The sequence below is a fragment of the Patagioenas fasciata genome, chromosome 11 (genome assembly GCF_037038585.1).
Source record: "Patagioenas fasciata isolate bPatFas1 chromosome 11, bPatFas1.hap1, whole genome shotgun sequence".
In the NCBI taxonomy this organism is placed as follows: domain Eukaryota; kingdom Metazoa; phylum Chordata; class Aves; order Columbiformes; family Columbidae; genus Patagioenas; species Patagioenas fasciata.
The window spans coordinates 25640854-25661768 of NC_092530.1; the positions used below are offsets into that span (position 1 = coordinate 25640854).

The 20915-nt window shown below is 43.4% G+C and overlaps 1 protein-coding gene across 5 annotated transcripts in view; it reads right to left on the minus strand.

Annotated features, from left to right (window-relative positions):
* The window catches only part of CAPN6 (calpain 6), a 61813-nt gene that overhangs the window by 21879 nt on the left and 19019 nt on the right, over positions 1–20915 (minus strand). For all 5 annotated transcript variants that reach the window (XM_071813599.1, XM_065846329.2, XM_071813598.1 and 2 more), the window contains exons 4-7: positions 5339–5470; positions 4683–4891; positions 4114–4306; positions 416–609 (exon numbers count right to left, since the gene is read on the minus strand). In XM_071813599.1, the coding sequence (XP_071669700.1) occupies positions 416–609; positions 4114–4306; positions 4683–4891; positions 5339–5470 (728 nt within the window). The remainder of the gene's footprint in view (positions 1–415; positions 610–4113; positions 4307–4682; positions 4892–5338; positions 5471–20915) is intronic.

Sequence of the window (20915 nt, forward strand, 5' to 3'; positions counted from 1 at the left end):
AGCATCTTTCACCAGTCACTTAAATTATCTAAGCATAAAACACTTGTGCCATCCCCAGCAGCTAGCAATTACATACGAGAAACTGAGTCACAGACAAACTCAGTGGTGAAACTGGGAACAAACCTCATGTTCCTGAGTCCTCACTTTAATCATAAGTTGTTTTTCTACTCAGGCTCCAGTGTGCCAGAATAATGATATATACAGTAAACTAATGTCCAGGAGGCCATGACCTCCTGGCTTCTCCAGGATGTGTTTGCTCAGAGAATGCTACACTTGGGAGGAGATGGCACAACAGTTCAGCTCTCACTGAGTATTGCAGACCAACGTCATGTCTTGCAGTGTTTAACCATGCATTTAATGTCCAGTGGCCCTAACCACAGCTTAATTCCTTTGACACTGGATTTGCAGCACTTACTTGTCGCTCCAGGCGCCGTTCCACTCTTTTTTCCCCCAGGGATTCCTCAGTCTGATCATGAACAGCTTTTCCGCATTGAAAGAGAATATGAGGCTTTCTCCAAGGCGCAGCTTCCGAATCGCAGTCACTGAGTAGGCATGATCGATGACAAGACCCATCTTCGTCTCCGCTTCACTGGTACTGCCAGAGGAAGCCTTTAGCACCAAGAACGACAACAAAAATAATGGAACTCGCATCACTGAGGGCATCTAGCAGCTCCACATTTAAGGGGCAGGATGCAGAAGGTTTGTTTTCTTTCACATTCCCTTCCCAAATGATGTGACCATGCAAGAAAAAAACAGTACTGGGGATCAAAGCCAGTAGCTGACTAGTCTGGTCTTCTGCATGATAGTGCCAGACAAGTCCTAGAGACAGGAGCACAGGAGAATACTGTCTGCTACAGCCACTTGTCTGCTGCTGGCCTCAGAGAGTTAAGACTGGACTGATGGACAGCCTGTATCAGCCCTCCCAAAATCCTGTCATCTTTACCAAATGGCTTTTTTGGATATTGATGACTGTGCTCAGACACAGCACTGTCTGGTGATGTCTTCAACTATACACTGTAGGGCCTAAGGATTTAGTGAGTCAAATGCGTGTTTCTGCGCTGGGGTAAATTTTACACCCAGGAGAAAACTACTGGCAGTGGGTAAAAATAGAGGGCACGGGCAGGAAAACATTCTAGCTATTTGTCACAGACTGGTTGGGGTTGGAAGGGACCTCTGGAGATCATTCAGTCCAATCCATCTGCTAAAGCAGGTTCACCAGAGCAGATCGCACAGGGATGTGTCCAGGCGGGTTTGAACATCTCCAAACCTGTCCTGTACCTCACTCACGACCCAGCACACCTTGCATGGGGCAACTGACAGATCTGCAGGCTTTCTAAAGAGCTGGGTTTGCTCCTCATAGACTTCACATAAAAGCCTAGTTTCCAGCAGTGATCAGGCAATAGACTGTTCTGTTGGATGACACAGTCCCGATCAAATGCTGATCTAAGGATAAAAGAATGTCAAGCTCTGAAAAAGACCACAATTTCATTTAATGCTGGCAAATCAAAATCTCCTGAGTACAGCTAAAACCAGAAAAGCAGTATCATCTGAAGCTGCTGGAGTTGCTTTGAATGGCCCTTGACAAAGCAGTACATTTGAGCAACACACACCAGGCAGGACAGTGGAAAAAGTAAAGTTGTACCGGTGCTATAACCCTTCTTCTGAGCCAGAAACCATTCAAATGTTCATGTTTGGATTCATCACACCCCCACTGGAGCCAGCACGGGCACCTTTGCATCAAGCCGGATCAAGTCTCACCTATATTGGGCTATGACCCTGAGACATTCATTCCCTTGGACAGCAAGGAAAGAAGATTTGACTCAGTGCAGTTCCCTGAGTGTAAGCTTGTAATAACCTAATTAAGAGCTCAATGATCAAGCAAACCTTTGCTCTGGTGGAGAGAGATGGACTTACTACAGTTATGAAATGCACATAGCACTTTCTCAGATATTTTTACACATTTCAAAATTTCCCTGGTCTAAACAGACAGGGTCCTTCTCCTAAGGTAGGTCTGCACTAGTACAACAGCATTCAGTCCCCAAAGATAAGAAATCAGGAAAAAAAATGTAAAAGGAAAAGAGAAATGTATACCAAATTGGAACTGACAGATGGTCTGGCAACTGTGAGACTCTTGCCAAGGTCTCTTTGCCTTTCACCAACAACGGGGCGTAAAGAATCAGCTCAAGTGTTACATCCAGACTGGGTGACATTCCCAGTGAGTTTGGGCTTTCTCCAGTGTAACACTTCCACTTGCATTTTTCACAACTAAAAGCGAACAAGAGTCCTTTGCAGCACGCGAGTCTGTAACCTCTCCTACTGCCTTTATTGTCCCCCAGGCTTTTCTTGCTGCTGCACTGCCTTTCCCACCTCATTCTGGAGATATTTCTTTATTTAAATGAGATATTCAAGCATCTACGGTCTGTTCATATTTCTAAATGGTGAAGCTCAAGGCTATTTTGTAATCCAAGGAAAATGATGACATGTTTGTAAGTCAGCAATGAAGCTACTTGAATATTAAACACTATACCTAGCAAGCTTCATTGTGTGTATAATACATCTATCAAAAAGTAAGAAACACAAACAAGTCAAGCCAAATCAGTAGGAATAGGCCCTGTGTAATCAATGTTTAGAAACATCTATGTTTGACAGGTAGAAATGTAATGTCAGGAAGGAGTGAAAGCATCGCAATTGCCTAATCAATTGCTTTTTAAAATACAACTCCCTGTACTTAGCCTATCTCCTCACCAGATCCACATTAAAAAACTGAACTGCCTTAGTGTTTGGGAGCAACCTCTTGTCCCAGAAACAATGTCTACAACAACAATTCACACTGGGATGTCTGGCCTGAGCAAACCAGAGGGAATGCTTTCAAAGCAAAAATTCAGACCTTATGAAAAAGGCAAAACAAACACCAAAGACCTACAAGAATTTGTCTCTGAGCTGTTGCCTGATGTTGCTGGGAGGGATAATTCAGGACTCCTGTTCTATCCCACCTGAGTTCTCAGGTTCAAATTCATCTCCCAGCAGGTACCACGTGTTCCTCTTTGGTACCATGGCACTGGTGCAGAGCAGCACATGGCCAGATAAACAGGTAACGTTCTCAGGCATCTCCAGACATGGCTGATTTTCTGTTGTTCTAGACAGCTCCACAACTACCATGACACTTGCAAGAATTTCTGAATGAACCAACACTCGGAGGTCCACCAGTCTACTATGGATTTAGCACTTACACTACAGGTATGAAATAGTTAAATGCTAGAGTAATATGATCTTTGTTTCACAGACAGGAAAGCTAAAGCAAAGTGTTTAAGTGGCTTAACTAAGTCCACATAAGATCAGCCTTAGCTAAAGTCCTCAATTGGAAGAAAAGTGCACAAGAATAAGATACTCGAGTTCACCAAGACGCCGGTCCTGCATCTTCTAGAGAATGATCCCCTTCCTGCAGACTGCACTTTAAAAATCATTTCAAAGCAAACTTTTAGGAAATATTCAGGTGTCACGGCAGTTTGTTAGCCCTCCACATGTGGTAACGGCTTCAGACAAGGTGAGAATTTCAGCGCTACCCAGTCATGGCCTGACATGGCAGACTTCACAGAAGGTAAGTTTTGCTGGTTAATTCCAACGGGGTGTCTTACCAACAAACAGTGCTACCTGAATAACCAAGCCAGGTGAGCCTTTCAGCTCAGCTCTGGTGCTGACCAGACCTCTGCACCACCACAACCAACGTCAAGAGCAGCTCAGTGCCAGCTCTGTTTTCTGTAAACAGATTTCCCTAAGAAATAAAGAAATTGAACCGTCATTTGGCCTGGAAATTAGGGCATTCTAGGTGGATTAACCCTGGGTCAATACCCAACTGTGACCATTCAGAAAAAACAGCATTTCAGTTCCACAGTAAAGCGGCAGCACAAATGGCTTTGCGGTTTTGTGGCTGTATTTAGTGGCTCATGGAGTTGTACTTGGCTGACAGCACTGCCAACTTGCTAGCTTTTTCTGTACAAAGCTTTTCCAAAGCACATGAAGGACATACTCAATATACTTATACTAATAATAGTAATTTTTTTCCAGATTTTTTTCATTGAAATTAACTCTTAAAATCCAGCTCTCTATACATACCGTAATGAAACAGCTGATCAACCCGCCTCTTTTATGCACTTTCAGCAAGTCTTCAAACAGCTTCATCTGCTCAGAAATGGTCTCACCATATTTGCCCTGTACCAAATCAATAGATTCCGCCACTGCTCCCGTGAAATCCACGATTGCATCCGCAGCGCTGCCTCCATCCAGGGCTTCGTAAGATCCCGCCAGCCTGGGGGTAACATGGAACATTCTCAGTCAAGAAGCAGCTGTTAGAAATGCTCTGCTTTGGCTTGGATGTAGGTAATACATTTGTGTCTCACCAAGGGAAAAACATAACAGAATGAAAACAACATGGCAGATTGCAGATAAATCTTTCCTGGGTTTCCAGGAAAGGAGTGTAATGATCCTTAAGGCTGCTGACGTAGAGTGCATTGCATTTTATGATTCACCTCCTCCATGCAGATTAAACGAGGAGTTTTCAATCTTAGGTTCTCTACTAGCAGCAAACCTAAACCCCATAGCAAGTATGACAGAATCAAAAGACAAAACCAGAGGGACAGAAGGGACACCACTGAGGACTAAAAGGACAATGAACTAGCTCATACTTTGCATAAGCCTTCTCCAATAATGCGCTCCAGAATTCGTTTTTCACATTGGAATGGCAGTAGATCAACATCCCGTCCATTGTTGGCAGCAGGTCATCAACAACCACCTCTGTCCATTCTCCAAGGCACCAGAAACGGAAACGGAAAATCCCTGCATATTTCTCTGGGTTTTTAGGGTCCCATTCTTGTTCATTAAAATCTGGAATCACCTGAGAAACCATGCAAGGGAAAGTTCACCAAATGTACTATGTTAAGGTTTATTCAGAGGGCAGACTGACCTGCAGCATGCACTGTGCTGGTGTTCAGCTTCATGAGCAGCTGGCCTTAAACAGATGAAGCGACAAAAGAAAGAGGGTGAATTTGGTACAAAGTCAAATATAGTCCCACTTCAAAGAGTCTTTTAGGAAAGTAAAATTCATACCGATCTGCAGAGAAAGGCAAACAGCCCATTGTACTCTGGCTTTGTTGTATCCCCTCTTTCGGTGCTCAGTGGGACTGTGGAGTGGGGAGGTCTCATAACATGAAATAGAACTTCTAAGGAAAGGGAAGATTTGAATCCACCCAAATCCACCATTTATCAGAGGCACATTAGTCCTAGAGGGAAACACATTGGTTGACAGCCTTTATTTCATGCACCAAGCACACTGATCACCCACCTTCTGCCAGAGGGTCTTCCTCAGAGCCAAGCAGGAACACGCAGCCACGAACCAGCAGTTCCCCAGAATGCCTTGGTGTAAGTCATGGGAGCTGATTCCGTTCACAAACAGGTGGGGGTCTTCACAGAGGTCCTAACAAAGCAAAACAAGAGATTACTGGAGACTCCACTCCAGAAAGGATCACACCACCCTTCCACCTAGTCCCCTCCACACGTGTTCTGCATCGCATTCCCATTGAAGCGTGGAGTTTTTGTATCAAGCAGTTCAAAAGCCCTTTGGCTTCAGTCTATTTGAAAGTCAGGGTATACAGGATTAAGTTCTTACAAGTCAATTTTGTTGCCTTATCTAAACACCAGGATTTGCCCATTTTTTTTTGCCAGAGTTCCTAGTTCTGCCCTCAGCTGAAGGTCACCTTTGAGGACTGGAATGAATTCAACATTTGGAAGACTCACTTGGCATTAGGGCAGTTAATGAACTGAAAATACCTGAAAGCATTAGGAGGAAGCAATACAGGGAAAGGCTTTGACCAATTAAAAAAAAAAATCAAGAAAAGCAGCAGGAAATGATGCTACTGACCCCAAAACTCCAAGCTCCTCTTACTTCATTGCCACTCCCTTGGCTGACACACTGAGAACCCTCCTCCACCAACAGCACGAGGCACTGCAACGAGCCCTGCGTCCAGCACCAAAGCAGGCGGGGTGTGCAGCTGTGAAATATGCCTTTCATTCACTGCGTCTCGTCTTTCTCGTTTATCTGGGTCTTATTAGGACCGCTTGTTCCTCCTCTCCCATTGCTTTCCTGGCTCCATCTCTATTTACACGCAGACTCTCACCGAAGCACAGTTGGCTCTTGCTGGGATGTCTCCCCACTCCTCACCAGCTTGCCCCTTGCTGTGCCTTTGTAGCCCGCAGATCAAGGCACTAAAAGAATCATCTCTGAGTATCACTGACCATGGGAAAGCCATAGGGGTACATTTTCCAGCAGTATTGTGTTTGTTACCAGGAAATCCGTACGTATGTGGCCTCACAGTCTCAGAGAGAACCTCCCAAGCAACAATTCAGAAAACAGGTCATCGGACTGTCCCATAATTTATATGGAACCTACTTGTTTCATCCCAGGGATTGCTCATGACACTCTTGTGTGAATCACTGCTTTTCCTGACTAGTTGAGAGGATGGAAGAGCAGTGGTAAGAAATTCTGCTCTTTCGCAGTGTAAGAACAACCCTAAATTTCAACATTGTGGGAAGGAAATGATCTTATATCCAGGCATTAGAAATGCAGAATAAGTAACTCCCTCTCACCTCAAAATGGCAGGAGACTCCAAATTTACTGCAGTCTTTCCAATTTGTTACCAGCAGCAGAACAAGGAGCTGCGCTCCTCACCTCATGGATTCTCACTGCCCTTTGATAATTCAAGATGATGATCCCAAAACGCCAAGATTGCAATCAAAGCCTGGCTACACACCATGGGCACGTCAAAACCTCTCAGCCTTCTCTTTGAAGGGACTGTGACAAATGAGTGCCAGCTGAACTTATTTTCAGAGAGAAGACCCACTTCAGTGCTGAGCTGAAAGCCTGTTTTCCTGGGCTGGTTAGCAGATGGCAGCCTGCAGTCAGCTCACCGTATGGAACGCAAGGAGCTGCTGCTGCTTCCTTTAAGAAAATGGTATTTTCGGCATGAGACTTTTCCCATTAAATAACAATTGGCAGAAATTTTAACTGCCTCTGGGGAAGCAAGTGACTGATCATTACATGACACCGTTCTTCTGTCAGTATTTCTCACATGTGTCTTCACTTAGAGGAAATTTCAAAGCTTATTAACAGACCTTAATAAAATTCTGAATAACAAAACGGTGCCTACGAGGAAAACCGACCATATACAAGATACTCGTCTGCATCGCAGACAGATTCATTCCATCTGCCTCGATGCTCTGATAGGGAATGGTAACTGAAATCAGTTGACTGTGTGGAATTCACCGCATGGTGGTGGCAAACATTCCAGACCCAGCTTGGGTAGACTCAAGTTTCATATCCCATTTCCACTCATCTCTGGCAGTAATAATTTCTAGTTTGTTTTTCCTTTCAAAATGTTATTTTCTTAGTGTAATAAGCAAGGGATAAATTGAGTCTTCAAGGTTAAAATTGTCCAAATTGTTGTCACTAGAAAAAGCCAATACTTTTGGTTTTGAAAGAAATTAAGCACTACCGTATATTACAAATATATTTTCTTATTTGGTTCGTTTTGCTAAAAATAACCGCATTAAACCCTCATTTTTTAATCCAAGTGTGTCTCGCACCTCACACAGTCCTCAGAGAAAAACCAGAGCTGCGTGCGTCAGCTGCCAAACATACGGATGCGATCAGCATCTGCTGAGCACCGGGGCCAAAGCAAACAGGGGAGGGCAGGACTCAGAAACAGCACCCCCGTTTCCACCACAGCCACTACATTCTTCAGGATCCTGCCTGATAAACCCTTTTTTATTAAACTGCCGAGAAGCCTCAGATTTCTGACGCTAAAGAACAGGGCAAGAAAATGACATTAGCTCCGTTTCTCTTGTCGTTAATTACAGCCATTATGAGGGCTTCTATAATGACTGTCACTGTGTGGCTCCGATGAGAAGCACAATAATACTCAGGTGTAACCTACAGCTCATTTCAGCTGTTTGCTCTCTTCTGGGCTTTTTGCTTTTCACCATTTGTGTGGCACAGCAAATCCAAAGGAATACTTCTGAGATGGAATTAGCTATCTAAGCCACAATTCCCACAACACAGCTAGAAATGTGCTATTTAAATAGGTTATTCTGCAGCCCTTGTGAGGATCTTTAAGCATTTTCAGTTGCCCCAGGCATGTAAAAAAAAAAAAAAAAGAAAATAACTTTTCCAATAGCGGTCCCAACAGTGCTAATTTTGGATAGTTGAGGATCAAGCCAACTACCATCAGAGGAATTACAAGGAAGAGAGACTTACATGAGATGTGGCCCAGGCATTTCAGGAGACCTGATGCCTTCTCTCCCTTGCAACCTAAGCACTTGGGTTCTGAGTTCCACTAGAAGTACTTCCTTTGCAAACATAGTGGTTTAACCCTAATCCCTTTTCTCAGGATCAGCCTGGATTGTCTGTGCTTTAAAGAGAAGTACGTTCGTATTTTGAATAAAAAGTTTAAAGGAGCTTACTGGGTCTTATTATACATCACTAACTTACAATAGCCACACGATTTCTGATACAATGCCACTAATAAAAGCAGCTGTTGTGCTATTCAGGCCCACAGGGAGCATTCCACCATCCAAGATGCAGAGCTCTTCCCAGTTCTCCCCTTACGTATGTGCATAGTAAAATAAACACCATCTGCAGAAATATAATTAGGCTGCGCAGAGTCTGAACGTGAGGTAAGAGCTTGCAGGGGCTCATGGTTCTGCTGAAAACCAATGCTCTTATTTTCATACCAGACTTCCATTTGCATGATGGAAGTCTACTTGTGTACTTGTGTCACCTCCTGTCTTTGCTGCACCGCATAGTCTTGAGACGTCTGACATTTAGCGTTACTCAGTCACTGATGCTGTGAGAAATGAAGGGGCTCACAAACCCTTTTTTCTGATTTTAATTGGTTCATCTCTTTGTAACAGAGCAAGTAAATGAACTGGTTAATGAGCACATGGGGAGAACACTGAGCAGGCTGGAGATGATAAACTCAGTGTGGGATCACAGGAAATGACAGTGGGAGAGACCTTGACAGGTTAATCACACCCAACACTTGCCTATTGTCCAGCTTGGTTGTTCCTGACCTACTTGTGACTGACGCTTCTCTATCTTGCATTTAGCACAGCCCAGGAGGGCAAGTCCACAAGTCTCCTCCAGTGGTCAGCAAGTGGTGCACTGCTGAGCTGCTCCACAAGCCCAGCACCTCTGTGAATGGAGAGAACAGCCAGCTACCGTTCCTTTCCTTTCCACAGCAACCCCTCATATGATCTACAAACCTCTAACAAGCCTCTCTTCCCTAGTCTGAATAACTGGTTCTTCATGTTTGTATCACTGGTGAAGGGTGGTCCCAAACCCAGATGCTCTGCTCCAAGAGAGGCTTTACGGACTTGCTGCCTTGTCGTTCTTTCCCCCTAACTGAGCCATGAAGCCACTGAATACCAAAGCACTCCGCTTAGTTGCACTGATGAAATGACGCTGAATTCCATCCTATTTATTCCACACAGTTTTCCCAAGACATCAAGATAAGTTCGAATTCTCAATCCTGTCAACTGGCTTGCACTCCTGTCCCAGTCTGTGTCCTACGGCATTCCCATGTGTGCCTTTTTAGCCCCTAATCCAAGTAGTAATGAAATACTGAGGAGTACCAGACCAAGGGAGATTTCTGTAGGACTCCATCGATGCAACACCAGCTTGAGAGTGCTCCAAGCCAGTGGTTTCATCAGCTATGTATCCCCATTATGGAAGTCTGAATTAATCCAAATTTTCATACTTTGGAGAGGTATACCAGGTATTGCCAAAGTCTTGTGAAGGTCCAACTATATCAAATCTATTGCTCATTTCTTAGTCACAAGATCTGTCCCACCATATGCTGAAAGGGAATCAAGCTAGAACATATTAGTGTGTGTCACACAATACATTTTTATAATACCTTCTATACCTAGCACACTAACAGTCATCTGCTTAGATCTGATAAACTACAGTGGGGACTCTTACCGAGATATAAAAATGTTTGGACTGTAGCAGAAATAAGAAAGATGGCAGCTCTTCTTTGCTACAACACATCTCCCTTAGGAACCTACAATGGGAACCATGGTAGACAACAGACACCCATTTCACTGGAGCTATGAAATGGTTTCTATGTTGCTCTGTTATGATTCCTTTAAAAATAGATAAATAAACTATATATATATATATGGGTTTTATTTGAGACCAGGAGCACCACAGAAAGTACAGGAGGTAACTGATTAACTATACACATTAACTCCAGGTTGCTGTGGCTACTTTGAATCTTAGAATAATTTAGCTAAAGGAAGAAGTTCTTAACTCTGAGGATGCATCTCTTGGCATAAGTATTTCCAATATCCATGAACTAAAAATATGCAATATTGGTTATAAATAGGGAGGAAGACATTCAAAGCATTAATTAATTTGCTCTGTGTCTTCACAGATATTAACTGAACCTGCACTGTAAAACATGAGAGAGCTCTGTTGTCTGAGAAAAGGGAGAGATTATTTTTTCATGGATTAGGGTCTGTGGCTCAGATAGAAAAACAGAGATTCAGGGAAAGGGAAGAGGAGAAGAAGTAATAATTATGTTCACAAGTCAGATTTTCAAAGGACTCAGTAGCATTTAGACCTTACGTTCTTCAGCACCCTTTAAAGATCCCAGCCCTAACATAAAAAAGAATCTACCTTTTCTTGCACGCAAGACCTGTGGGACAGGCACTTCCCTTGATTCTATCAGACTGATCTACTTGAGCTCAGTACCTCATTCCCTTACATTTTTTAAAGCAGTTTGAATTATGTCAGAACTGAGAAGTCTTTCCGTTTTCACCTCTTCTCTTGTCCTTACATCACACTGAGTCAACTCCTGTAGAGAATGAGGACAGTGCAGGGAAAAAAAGGGGAAAGACAGTTCTTTCTGAATACGGATGCGAAAAATTCAGCTTTGGCTACAGCTGACTATGAACCAACCTCATCTAAAGGAAAGTAGCAAAGACAGCACCTGTTTTGAGCTTGCATAGCTGAAGAGGGAGAGGAGATTGTCTATCCTATAATAAAGCCCAGCTGTGCTGGCATGTTTCTAGAAGCCCTCTCCAGATCAGGCTGTTTGCCAAGGCAATTGCACTTGGCCCAAAAAAAGACAAGTAACTGAGTTCAACTGTGCTAAGTACTTCAGTGCTTGCAAAAAGACTTTTGCAACCATGTTATGCCTGAAAAAAACTCTGTCTATGGAGTGAAAAAAGAGAAGTCTTAAGTTATAACCATGCCCTGTGGTATAGGTGTAACCCCCCAGAGAAATTCCATCAAAAGGAAACTGGGGTCAGATATGACCCTGACTGAAACAGCCCTTGCAGAGATCAGGCAGTGACTTTATCGTCAGCGCTGTTACGTCATGTAAACCAGCAAAAGGAAGATTTAGCCCCCCCGGTCTGTACACCCTGAGCTCAGGGTAATTACTCTGTAAACTTTGTGCCCATTGTCCAGCAACATCAGTACCTGAGAGCAAGATAATGCCCAATACTGCTTAAAAAAAGAGACCCAACCGTGACAAGGGGGGGAGTATGCCAGTTGGCTCCAGCCTTGTGTAAAAGAAAACTCAGTTATTTGGGGATTGAGAAATCCTTCTTCCCCCCCGCTCCCTCTCCAATAAATCCTGTTACAAAACCAAATGCATCACAGACATTTTTATAGCGTTCTTTTTTCCCATTTTCATTTTAGGGCTAGTGTTGACTAATCCTCAGCGAAGGCCATGGGGTTCAGCCTTGCCCTGCCTACAGGACATGAGTATTTGGGGAGGACCTGAATCAATGTTTTGCAAGAAAAGAAAACAACCAAACATTTGGCGCCACGGTGCGTATCTGGGCTGTCTCTGGATTCCACCTGCCCCTTGGAGCTGGAGCTGCTCTCCTCCAGAACACCGACGGCCGCTGGAAAGGGTAAAACTGATGTGCCACAGGGCCAACCTTCTCCTGAACCTCAACAACAAAGTGCTCACTGAAGCCCTTCAAGTCCTGTGCCACTTTATCCCAGAAATGGCCCAAACTACGCTGAAGGACCTTCTGTTCTCCCAGGACCCTCTTAGATGTATATCAGACGTATATCATACCACCTCTTGCTGCACTATCCTAGTTTGCAATGCTTTAGACCAACATTCTACAGAACTGCAGCACATTCAGATTTTTTTTTGAGAGAGAAAAGCCACCTTTTTTCATTTTTTGTCACAAAATAAAGCCAGTAATACACAACACAAAAGCAGGCCCAGATAGTTACATGAAATGCATCCAAAATAGCACAGATTGAAAGATAGAATATAACTATTTCAGAGATTTTTTTATCTGACATTTTTTAAAGTATTAACTGGTGACCTGAAGTTAAAACCTCCAGTTATTGTTGATTTAGTGAACACAGATGCCGAGCAGCCTGAAACCACTTTTGGCTGGTTCATGTTACCACCTTTTCTGGGATATCTTCTTTCCTCCATATCTCACTCGTTAGTGACTCCAACCTCTATGGAATTTCATCCTCTGCTATTCCAAAGCTACTACAAGTGTGACATAATTTGGGGAGAATTATTTAATCAAAGCATCATTTTAATTGTCTAAAAATATATATATATATTGATTTCTTGAAAAAATTGTTTCCCACCAAAAAAGACACTATTTTCAGGCCACTAACCTGAAGTTTTCTTGTAAAACACTTTTACAAGAATTCACTCTGATTTTGTGATGGTGATGCTCCATGAAGAACAGATAGATATAGTAGATATCTTGAGGCTGGACAATATTCAACACTTGCTACTGTGAGCGCAGACGTCAAGAGAGCTTTTGTTGGCTGAGCTGCCCAACAGCAGGAATAAGGACATTGCAAGTCTGTTTCTTAGTGTTTCATAAAAATCCATCGCAAATGAGTTCAAAATCACTATTTGAGATGAGAATGCGTATGACGGTGAGGGGATACCCAGCACATTGGGAAGGGCTCCAGACAAGCCAGACTCATTGCACACGAGCTCTGCAGTCTGCATGTGTGCGGTAACCAGTTATTTGGGATGCTACTGAGCAAGGTGTAACTGATCCCAAAAGGCTGCCCCCCATCAGGGATCTCAGACAACTGGCCTTTTATCCAGTGGAAAGGAAGAAATTGAGACTATTCTCAAGAAAAACAGAACGTACAGTTCTTTTAAGAAGCAGGTGGTATAAGCCAGCCTAACTCTGCTTCTGCAAGGAGCAACCTACCAAAGCAATGGAAATGTCTCTGCATCAAATACAAGTAACAAAAGGACGGTCAAGCTCAGGCAGTGAATTATGGGCGACTTCCGAGATCACGTCCAGGCACACACCAGCATGGCTCAGGTCAGACATGGGCCATAAGTCCGCTCACGGTTCATTAGACTTAAAGGCCACCCAACGTTTAGCTATGGTTTTTTATTGCTTCCTCAAAACATGTTTTTCAATCAAGTTCTTGAACTGGTTTCCCAAGAAGGGAAATAAAAACAATAAGAAAAGGAGGTCGGAAAACATCACGCACAATTTTTCACAACACTGAAACATTCCATGGAATAAACGGTTCCCAGGTCTGTGAGCCTGACCGTCCATCCCTGGCTTGGGAGCAGCTCTTTGCTTTGCCTAATAAATAAGCATCATTTTGGCTCAGTGGCCATGACCTTTCTAGGCTTGTCCAGTCTGACCTTATGCTGTGTCTCAGGGGGCTGGTAACTGATACAGACTGAATTCTTCATCACTGCCTTTAATGAGGAACGGAATATGCTGTTTACAGAACAGTATTAGGTAGATTTCAGCAAAGGAAGAAAGTCAGGTCATCTACAACATTTATCTGGAGTCAAAATTCAGATTAAGCTGGAGTGCTTTGTTTTACTTGAAAAGAGATATTTGTTCCTTGTCCAATGGCAATACACAGACTTTAAAAGTGAAAAAGCATAAGTCTAAACCACAACTTTAAAGAACACAAACCTCTTTAGCAACACTTTCCTCCTTTTTCCATCACTTTTCCAGCAGGGTTTGGCTTCAGTCTGGATTCCAGTATCTGCTAATGGTGGCATCTATCTCAGACACTTTATTGAAGATAAACATCTGTTACCCTCTTCTCCCAGACTCATCATCTTTTTCAGACAGCACCTTGAGGGGTTCTCCCCCAGCTATTTGCTTAAAGCAAAGAAAAATTCAATGCCTGGGATAACAGTGCACAGAAGACACTTAAGAGATCTCTTGTTTGGAAAGATGCAATGAGAAACTTTGTTTCTTATTTATATCATGCTGTTTCTTTAAACAGCACTTTCATTGTATTTATTGAGCTTATTTATTTTTTGTGATCTAGACATACTGATGTGAATTCACTACTTCATTTCAGACGAATTCCTGTGTTACAGAGTGGCCTGATGCCAGCCTGAGACTTACGTTACTCAACTGTCAGAAAGCAGAGAAACCCAACAGAAGACCCAGAATCATTTTATCAGCAAAGTCACTGCTAGCAGATCTGCATCTTCATCATTTCAAATAAAGTTACTACAAAGACCAGGGTGTGCATCAGACTGGATGGCCTTGCATTAAGGATCACATGGGATTCCTCATCTTCAGGAAGAGGATCATATAAATATAAAAGGAAAAACAGACTCTGTAGAACAGTTTATTCAGAAAATCAAGTTAGCAGGAATCAAACAAAGGTCAGTGATGGCCAACAGCTGAGTCAGTGCCACCACTGAGAAATTACTCTCCTGATTTACCCATTTAGAAATCCTGGCAATCCCAATAAGCTCCCACTCATCTTTTGCAGTGACCACTACCAGGCACAGGAACACCCACAGCACCAGCCTCACAACGCTCTTCCAGAGACAACAAGCTCTTCCATTTGCGGTTATGGACTTGAAGTTACATTCTGGGTAAAACAGAAGGGATCCAGACCTCCAGTTCCTATTGCAATGTGTTCGAAGCACCACAAAATTCCCTTTAAAGATGGACATTGTCTACAAACATTCAGGAATTGCTGTAAGAACTTCAAGCCTTCCATCACTTGAGAAGACAGAAAGCTCCCAAGGTCTTCTACTATGGAAACAGGCTGCTGGTCTCCCAGAAAGAGAAGTTTGAGAGGTGTTGATAACTCAGTCATGAACTTGAGTAGACATCAAATTCCAGCTAGAGCACAGTGTTCAACCTCTAAGTGCTGGAGAACCGCTCCAGCTCCAGCACTGCTCCTTTACTGCCAGCTTTAATTCCTTTATGATGTACCAGGAAAACCATCTCAGCCAGTTGGAATTCCAAAGCCCACCAGGGACACTGAAATCATTCTGGCTCATTCGTGCCTCCAGTAACCTCTGTACTAGAACTCAACACACAGATCGCTTCCAAGAGAAAATCGTGAGTCAACTTCAACCCCACCCTCGCACTATCAATCACATTATTTATTTTGTTCAGTCAGGGTCTAACAGTCAAACTGAAGTTAGTGGAACACCTAAGGACGCATATCTTAACTCTCAAAGGCAAGGAGAAGAGACTGTTTCTAATCATGTTGACATTTACCAACGTTGCTTTTTTTCTTGTCTTACAATTTAAGAATTTATGGTGCAGCCACTGTGTTCACTGGAGGGGATTTTTATTTTTACTTTTTCTGCAGATTCTGGAATGTCTGCAGAAGTCACATAGCATGGTGTCCCTGTTTCTTCCAAGAACACCGTCCCCCTTACTGTCCACTCCTCAGCTCAGCCAGAGTCCCCAGGACAATGCCCAGACGGCTTCTGAATATCTCCAAGGACAGAGATTCCATCTCCTGATGCACATGAGCAGTCACGATGGCTTCTGACACCTGCAACACCGGGCATAGTCCAGATCCTGACTCCTACGCTACCACACGTTGCAGCTAATTGAGCTGGAAACTCAAATATGCAAGAACAAAATTCTACTTCATGCACAGATGCTGGAATATAATATTTGCTCTTAACAGAGGCAGCGTATTTCCCTGAGAAAGAACATTTTATTTCCTGCAAACTTGAAAAGACGCAAATGCAAAATGTTTGAGCCTTTGTGATTAAGTTCGAAACAATGCCACATACAGGCATGACAGCAGTTATAAAAGGTTCTTTCAGCTGTGAAGGATTTTTAAAACCTTCTTTTTAGCCAGAAAACAAACATTTTTATTTAATTTTTAAAGAGATTAATCTTGAAGGCAACATACACTTAAATCACAGGGAAACAACATGAAATTCAGACAAGTTATTTTGGAAATCTAAGACCTAATGGCTTACAAAAATCTCTAATTCCAGGATTTAACTCACCCTAAATACCCTTTTAAATCATGGAAATAAGAAAAGCATAAAGCTCTTAACATACAAAGCATTTTTTGGATGTGGATGCTTCCCACTCTTGTGGAAGAGTGTTGACAGAACAGTACCTTCATTTCCTTTGCAACTGGCATGTTTGGACTATAATTTCTCCTTCAGAGAAGCCAGACATTTAATTCTTTAGGACAACTAAATCAATGAACTAGCAATTACTGTAAGACGACTTACGCTAGCTGAGGATGTGATCCTCAGGCTTTTTGTTTTACAGGCTCAAAATAAATCTTACCGTGCCATTCTCACCATCATCACATTGCCTCAGGACAGACAGAATCTGACTCTCTGAGAAACCAATTTTCATGTAATGATGATTGAAGCAACCAAATAAAACCTGACATTTTAAACTCTCTAAAGAAACACTCAGAACCTTGGAATTGTACTGTTTATGTTCCCGAAGTGACACTGAGGTTGTTGAGCATTTCTTCTTTGGAGGAAACAACCGCAACAACATAAGAAAGCTTCCACCCAGCCTGAAGGAGGGAAATATAAACTGGACAATCTGCCAAGAGAGAAGATAACAAAATGCTGGCATTTGGAGAGCTGTCTGCTTGGCAAGCACGCATGTCATTTACAAATGTTTGCTCATAATTATATCCCTGGAAGACTTGGGTGAATAATACCGTTGAGAAAGATGCCACTTTCAAAAGGCTGCTTCTCCATCGTATCTAAATAAATGCGACAGTCCTTAAAGGGTGAGCGTATCTAAGGACATCACCACAAAAAAGGGGGAACCCACGCCTCACGCTGCCCCAGTACCTGGAGACAAGGAGAGGAAAGATGCAGCTGCATATTGGGACATCCACTGAACTCCCAGCTCTTGGGCGAGCTCTCTGGAGGATGCAGGGCAGGGATGCTGGCAACGTGCCACTGTGGGTTTTGTTTCCTATCATGATACGAGCAACACAGAAGGACACAACTAAGAACAAAGAACTTGCTTAAGTAACACCAGGAATGGGATTGAGCCATCAAGTTCACATCGTACAGGGTCCACTCAGTCACCAGATGTCACAGAGAGGTTAGACACAGGGTATTTGCTGATGGCTGAAGGTTTTATCGTTCCTTGCTCATCCTGTTTTCTGGGTAAGCTCCATCTTGACAAGATTTTCCAGGCAAAATAAAAATAAAATTATGGAAATAATAAAAGTGAGCAACAGCTCTGTTCTGGGAACATTTTGGCAATTCAAGAAGAAACACAGCACAACTTCACTGGATGAAAACATTAAGGATAAAATATTCTGGGGGGGAATGGTTTATCCAGTCAGAAACTAAAATGGAAACACGCCAAGCAATGTTTTCATGATGCCTCCCATACTCAGCCCACCGGGGGACTGGCAAGGTGACAAACCAGACCACAGCGAAAATCCCCTGGCTTTGAAAGGGGCCAAGGTTTCACTCCAAAGACAAGTTATTGAGGTGCACCACCTTGTATCACTGATGGTAATGAGAGTGAATTAAACTAAGTCCATAAATTCCTATGGTTTAAAAAAGGATGCTTTCTAAAATAACATCCTTAAGAGAATGAAACAGTGTCTGTTTCAGTCCCAATAGCACTTCTTAAATTAAACACTCATCTCAAAAAGTGAGGACCTCCCTTCCCAAGTTCTGGAGCACCAAGTTCTCCCATGTTTTCATTTTTTGAAGTTCTTAACAGCCAGAAGCGCAACCAAGGTCTCTTCAGGGCTAAGCAAGAGTCAGAGTCAGGCCTCACCAGTCTGCCGCAGAAAGGTGAGGAGAAACAAGAACCCAGAACAAAGCAGAGTCCTTGCTCCTGTTTCTGATGAACCTTCTCAAGCACAGAAACAGAGCCCATCTGAATTAAATACCATAAAGTTTTCTAAGCTTCTTATTATATTTAGAGCATGGCCAAGCCACAGCATACTCGACTCCCTAGTACCTCAGCCTTGATTTGAACAACAGTCTGGTCTAGGAAAATGGGACACGGAGGAAGGTCACACAGCTGTACATGGCTCTTCGAGACTTCAAGTCCAGCCACTGCCAGCAATAACTGCTGGGATGGATTAAGGGAGTTAAGAGAGCCCTACTTGTTTGTTTGGCGATGTGAGATGAGTCCTCAGGGCACCCCACACAGTTCCGCTCGCTTCCTCGCTACGGGAACAAAACAATTGGGAAAGCAAGCTCTTAACAACACATCTGCGGTGGCCCTTTGCATTTGGTGATTGCCCTGTCCAATAGCTTCTCCACGCTTCTTGGACCCGTCTTCTAGAAAAGCAGATGGTGGCTTCTGTCCCTCAGGAAAGTTACTATTTTCCCATCACTCCTCTTCGAACACACAAATACTGACTCATCTCAACAAGAAAATTTTGGTTTAAATCCCCCTTATAAAGACAACACCACTTGCATTTTATAGCACAGGTTCTGGTTCTCTGTCTGCGTTCGGAACGGCACAGATTTGCTCTGGTGTGACAATGCAAGCCCAAGTCACTGCTCCATCCTTCTTCTCAATCCACCATTCTGCTTCCCAAGCCCCTGTCAGATGTCCATGAACATACATCCACGCACGTTCGTCCATGAACACACATCCATGCCTGCTTGCTCTGGGTGAGGACCTGTGAGCATGAAGCACTTGCAGTTATTAATAGTCATTGGGACCAGACACAAAACTTCTCAGTGCATAGTGGCTCTGGCACACACAGCCCTTCATATAGGCTTCAGATTCACATTAGAAATCAGGTTGGTATTGTCACAGGTGAAAAGTGCTATTTCAAGTGAACCAAGATTTCAGGTTGCTGGGGGTTTATATTGGTGACATTTATACTCATATATGAAGTTTATATTGCTTCACCTTTGAAATTCTCTTTCTAGAAAAGTGCAATCAAATAACAGCAAATATTTTGTAACAGAATTCTTGGAGGGTCCAATGCACAGCAAACTTCCAGAGACAAGCCTGTTAATTATTACTTCAATGATTTGGTGACACAAGTTCCTTTCAAATGATAACAAGCCAAATCTGCGGACAAAACCAACACACATTTTCCAAGCCAAACCTCTGACAATAAACTCCAATTAGAGCACCTGTTGGCAGACGAGGCAGGACTTGCAGCAGGGCCCATCACCCCCACTGTGACGGGATCAGCGTCACGTTGAACATGAACCGGTGCAGCGGCCTTGACCCGGGCACTTGGCCCAGGGTGGTCTCCTATCCACGCTACTCCCCTTTTACTGCGATCAGCTTGAGGAGGGATATCTTGTGGCAGCTGTCTCCTCTACTCTGGCAATAAAGGCCCTTCCCTTCACTCTTCAGGAGCTGACTCAGTAAAGGATTAGCTAACAGAAACAGATGAATGATAATGTTAATGTGAAACACAGGAGACTGAATTGTCCGCTCTTTGGAGTCTCCCTGTTTCCCCAGGCTGCTTTCAGATGTTGTGAGCTGCCAAACATATTTTACATGGCTAATGTAACAAAAATGCTCCTGTTGGTTTGTTCCTTTTCTAGCCAGCTGGGAAAAAACAAAAACAAACTCCTCCCAGTTATAAAACTCACCTCCCCCCCAAAAAAACCCACCTTGGCCATTCCTCAGCCAAGGCAAAGCACTGTATGAAACAGCTGCCTGGAGCTCAGTGTCCTCATCTGCCAGGGCACTGCTGAAGGGCATCACGCCGGTTCTGGTCTTTCCTTCTGCTCTTCACTCACTTTGGCTCCCAGCTCCACCTGCCCAGTCTCTGGGGCAGCAGGACACAGCACACCACACATACAGGAGCAACAGCATCTTGATGCAAGTCATGAACAACCTGAAAAGGATGGTGCTCATTTGGTCTTCCAGCTCCTTCCTCCTCAGGGAAGCATCCCTTTTCCTCAAACTCAAAGAAAATCACCATAATAAGAGCTAGAAACATACACACACACACTCTGATACTCTCACCACACCAGACCTATTTATTCTGCAAGGCAATTATGCTGATTGAGTCCTAAAAATAGGTTCCAAAGCACAAAGACTAGAAGAAAAGGGCTGGAAAAGCCCAGCATGACTCTCCTCAGAATATCTAGATCATCAGCTACACCGCCACAAACAGCATTAGTTTGGATGATTTGCTGGGCTTTAAAAGCATGGGAAATATTAGCCTCAATATACTGAAAACATCGAGGTGCTGCTCAGTGCTTTATAATGTTTGGAATTTCAGTGGATTCACATGTACCTCTCATGCACGTCTCAGCGCTTCAGGGCAGAACCAAGTGGCAAACACCCCCTGTGAACACCACAGCATTACATTTCCCACTGCTTTTGAAAATGATCCAAATCAACAGCCAAATAAGATAACAAGAAAGCAGATTCCAAAACAAGCTGATCCAGAATCGCAGTCAAACAGTAAGGATAAGACTTGTTTTGACCTGGACTTGGAAGACACTGCCCTCCACTTTCAGACACCTTCTCCTAGGAGCCCAGTTCCACGGAGCCTTTGTAAAACCTACTGTTCCAGTTTATGGATCACCAGCATGCAAGAACAATAGCTGAGACATATGGAAGACTGTTAACTCCACTAAATCTACCCTCACTAAACAAATAAAGCT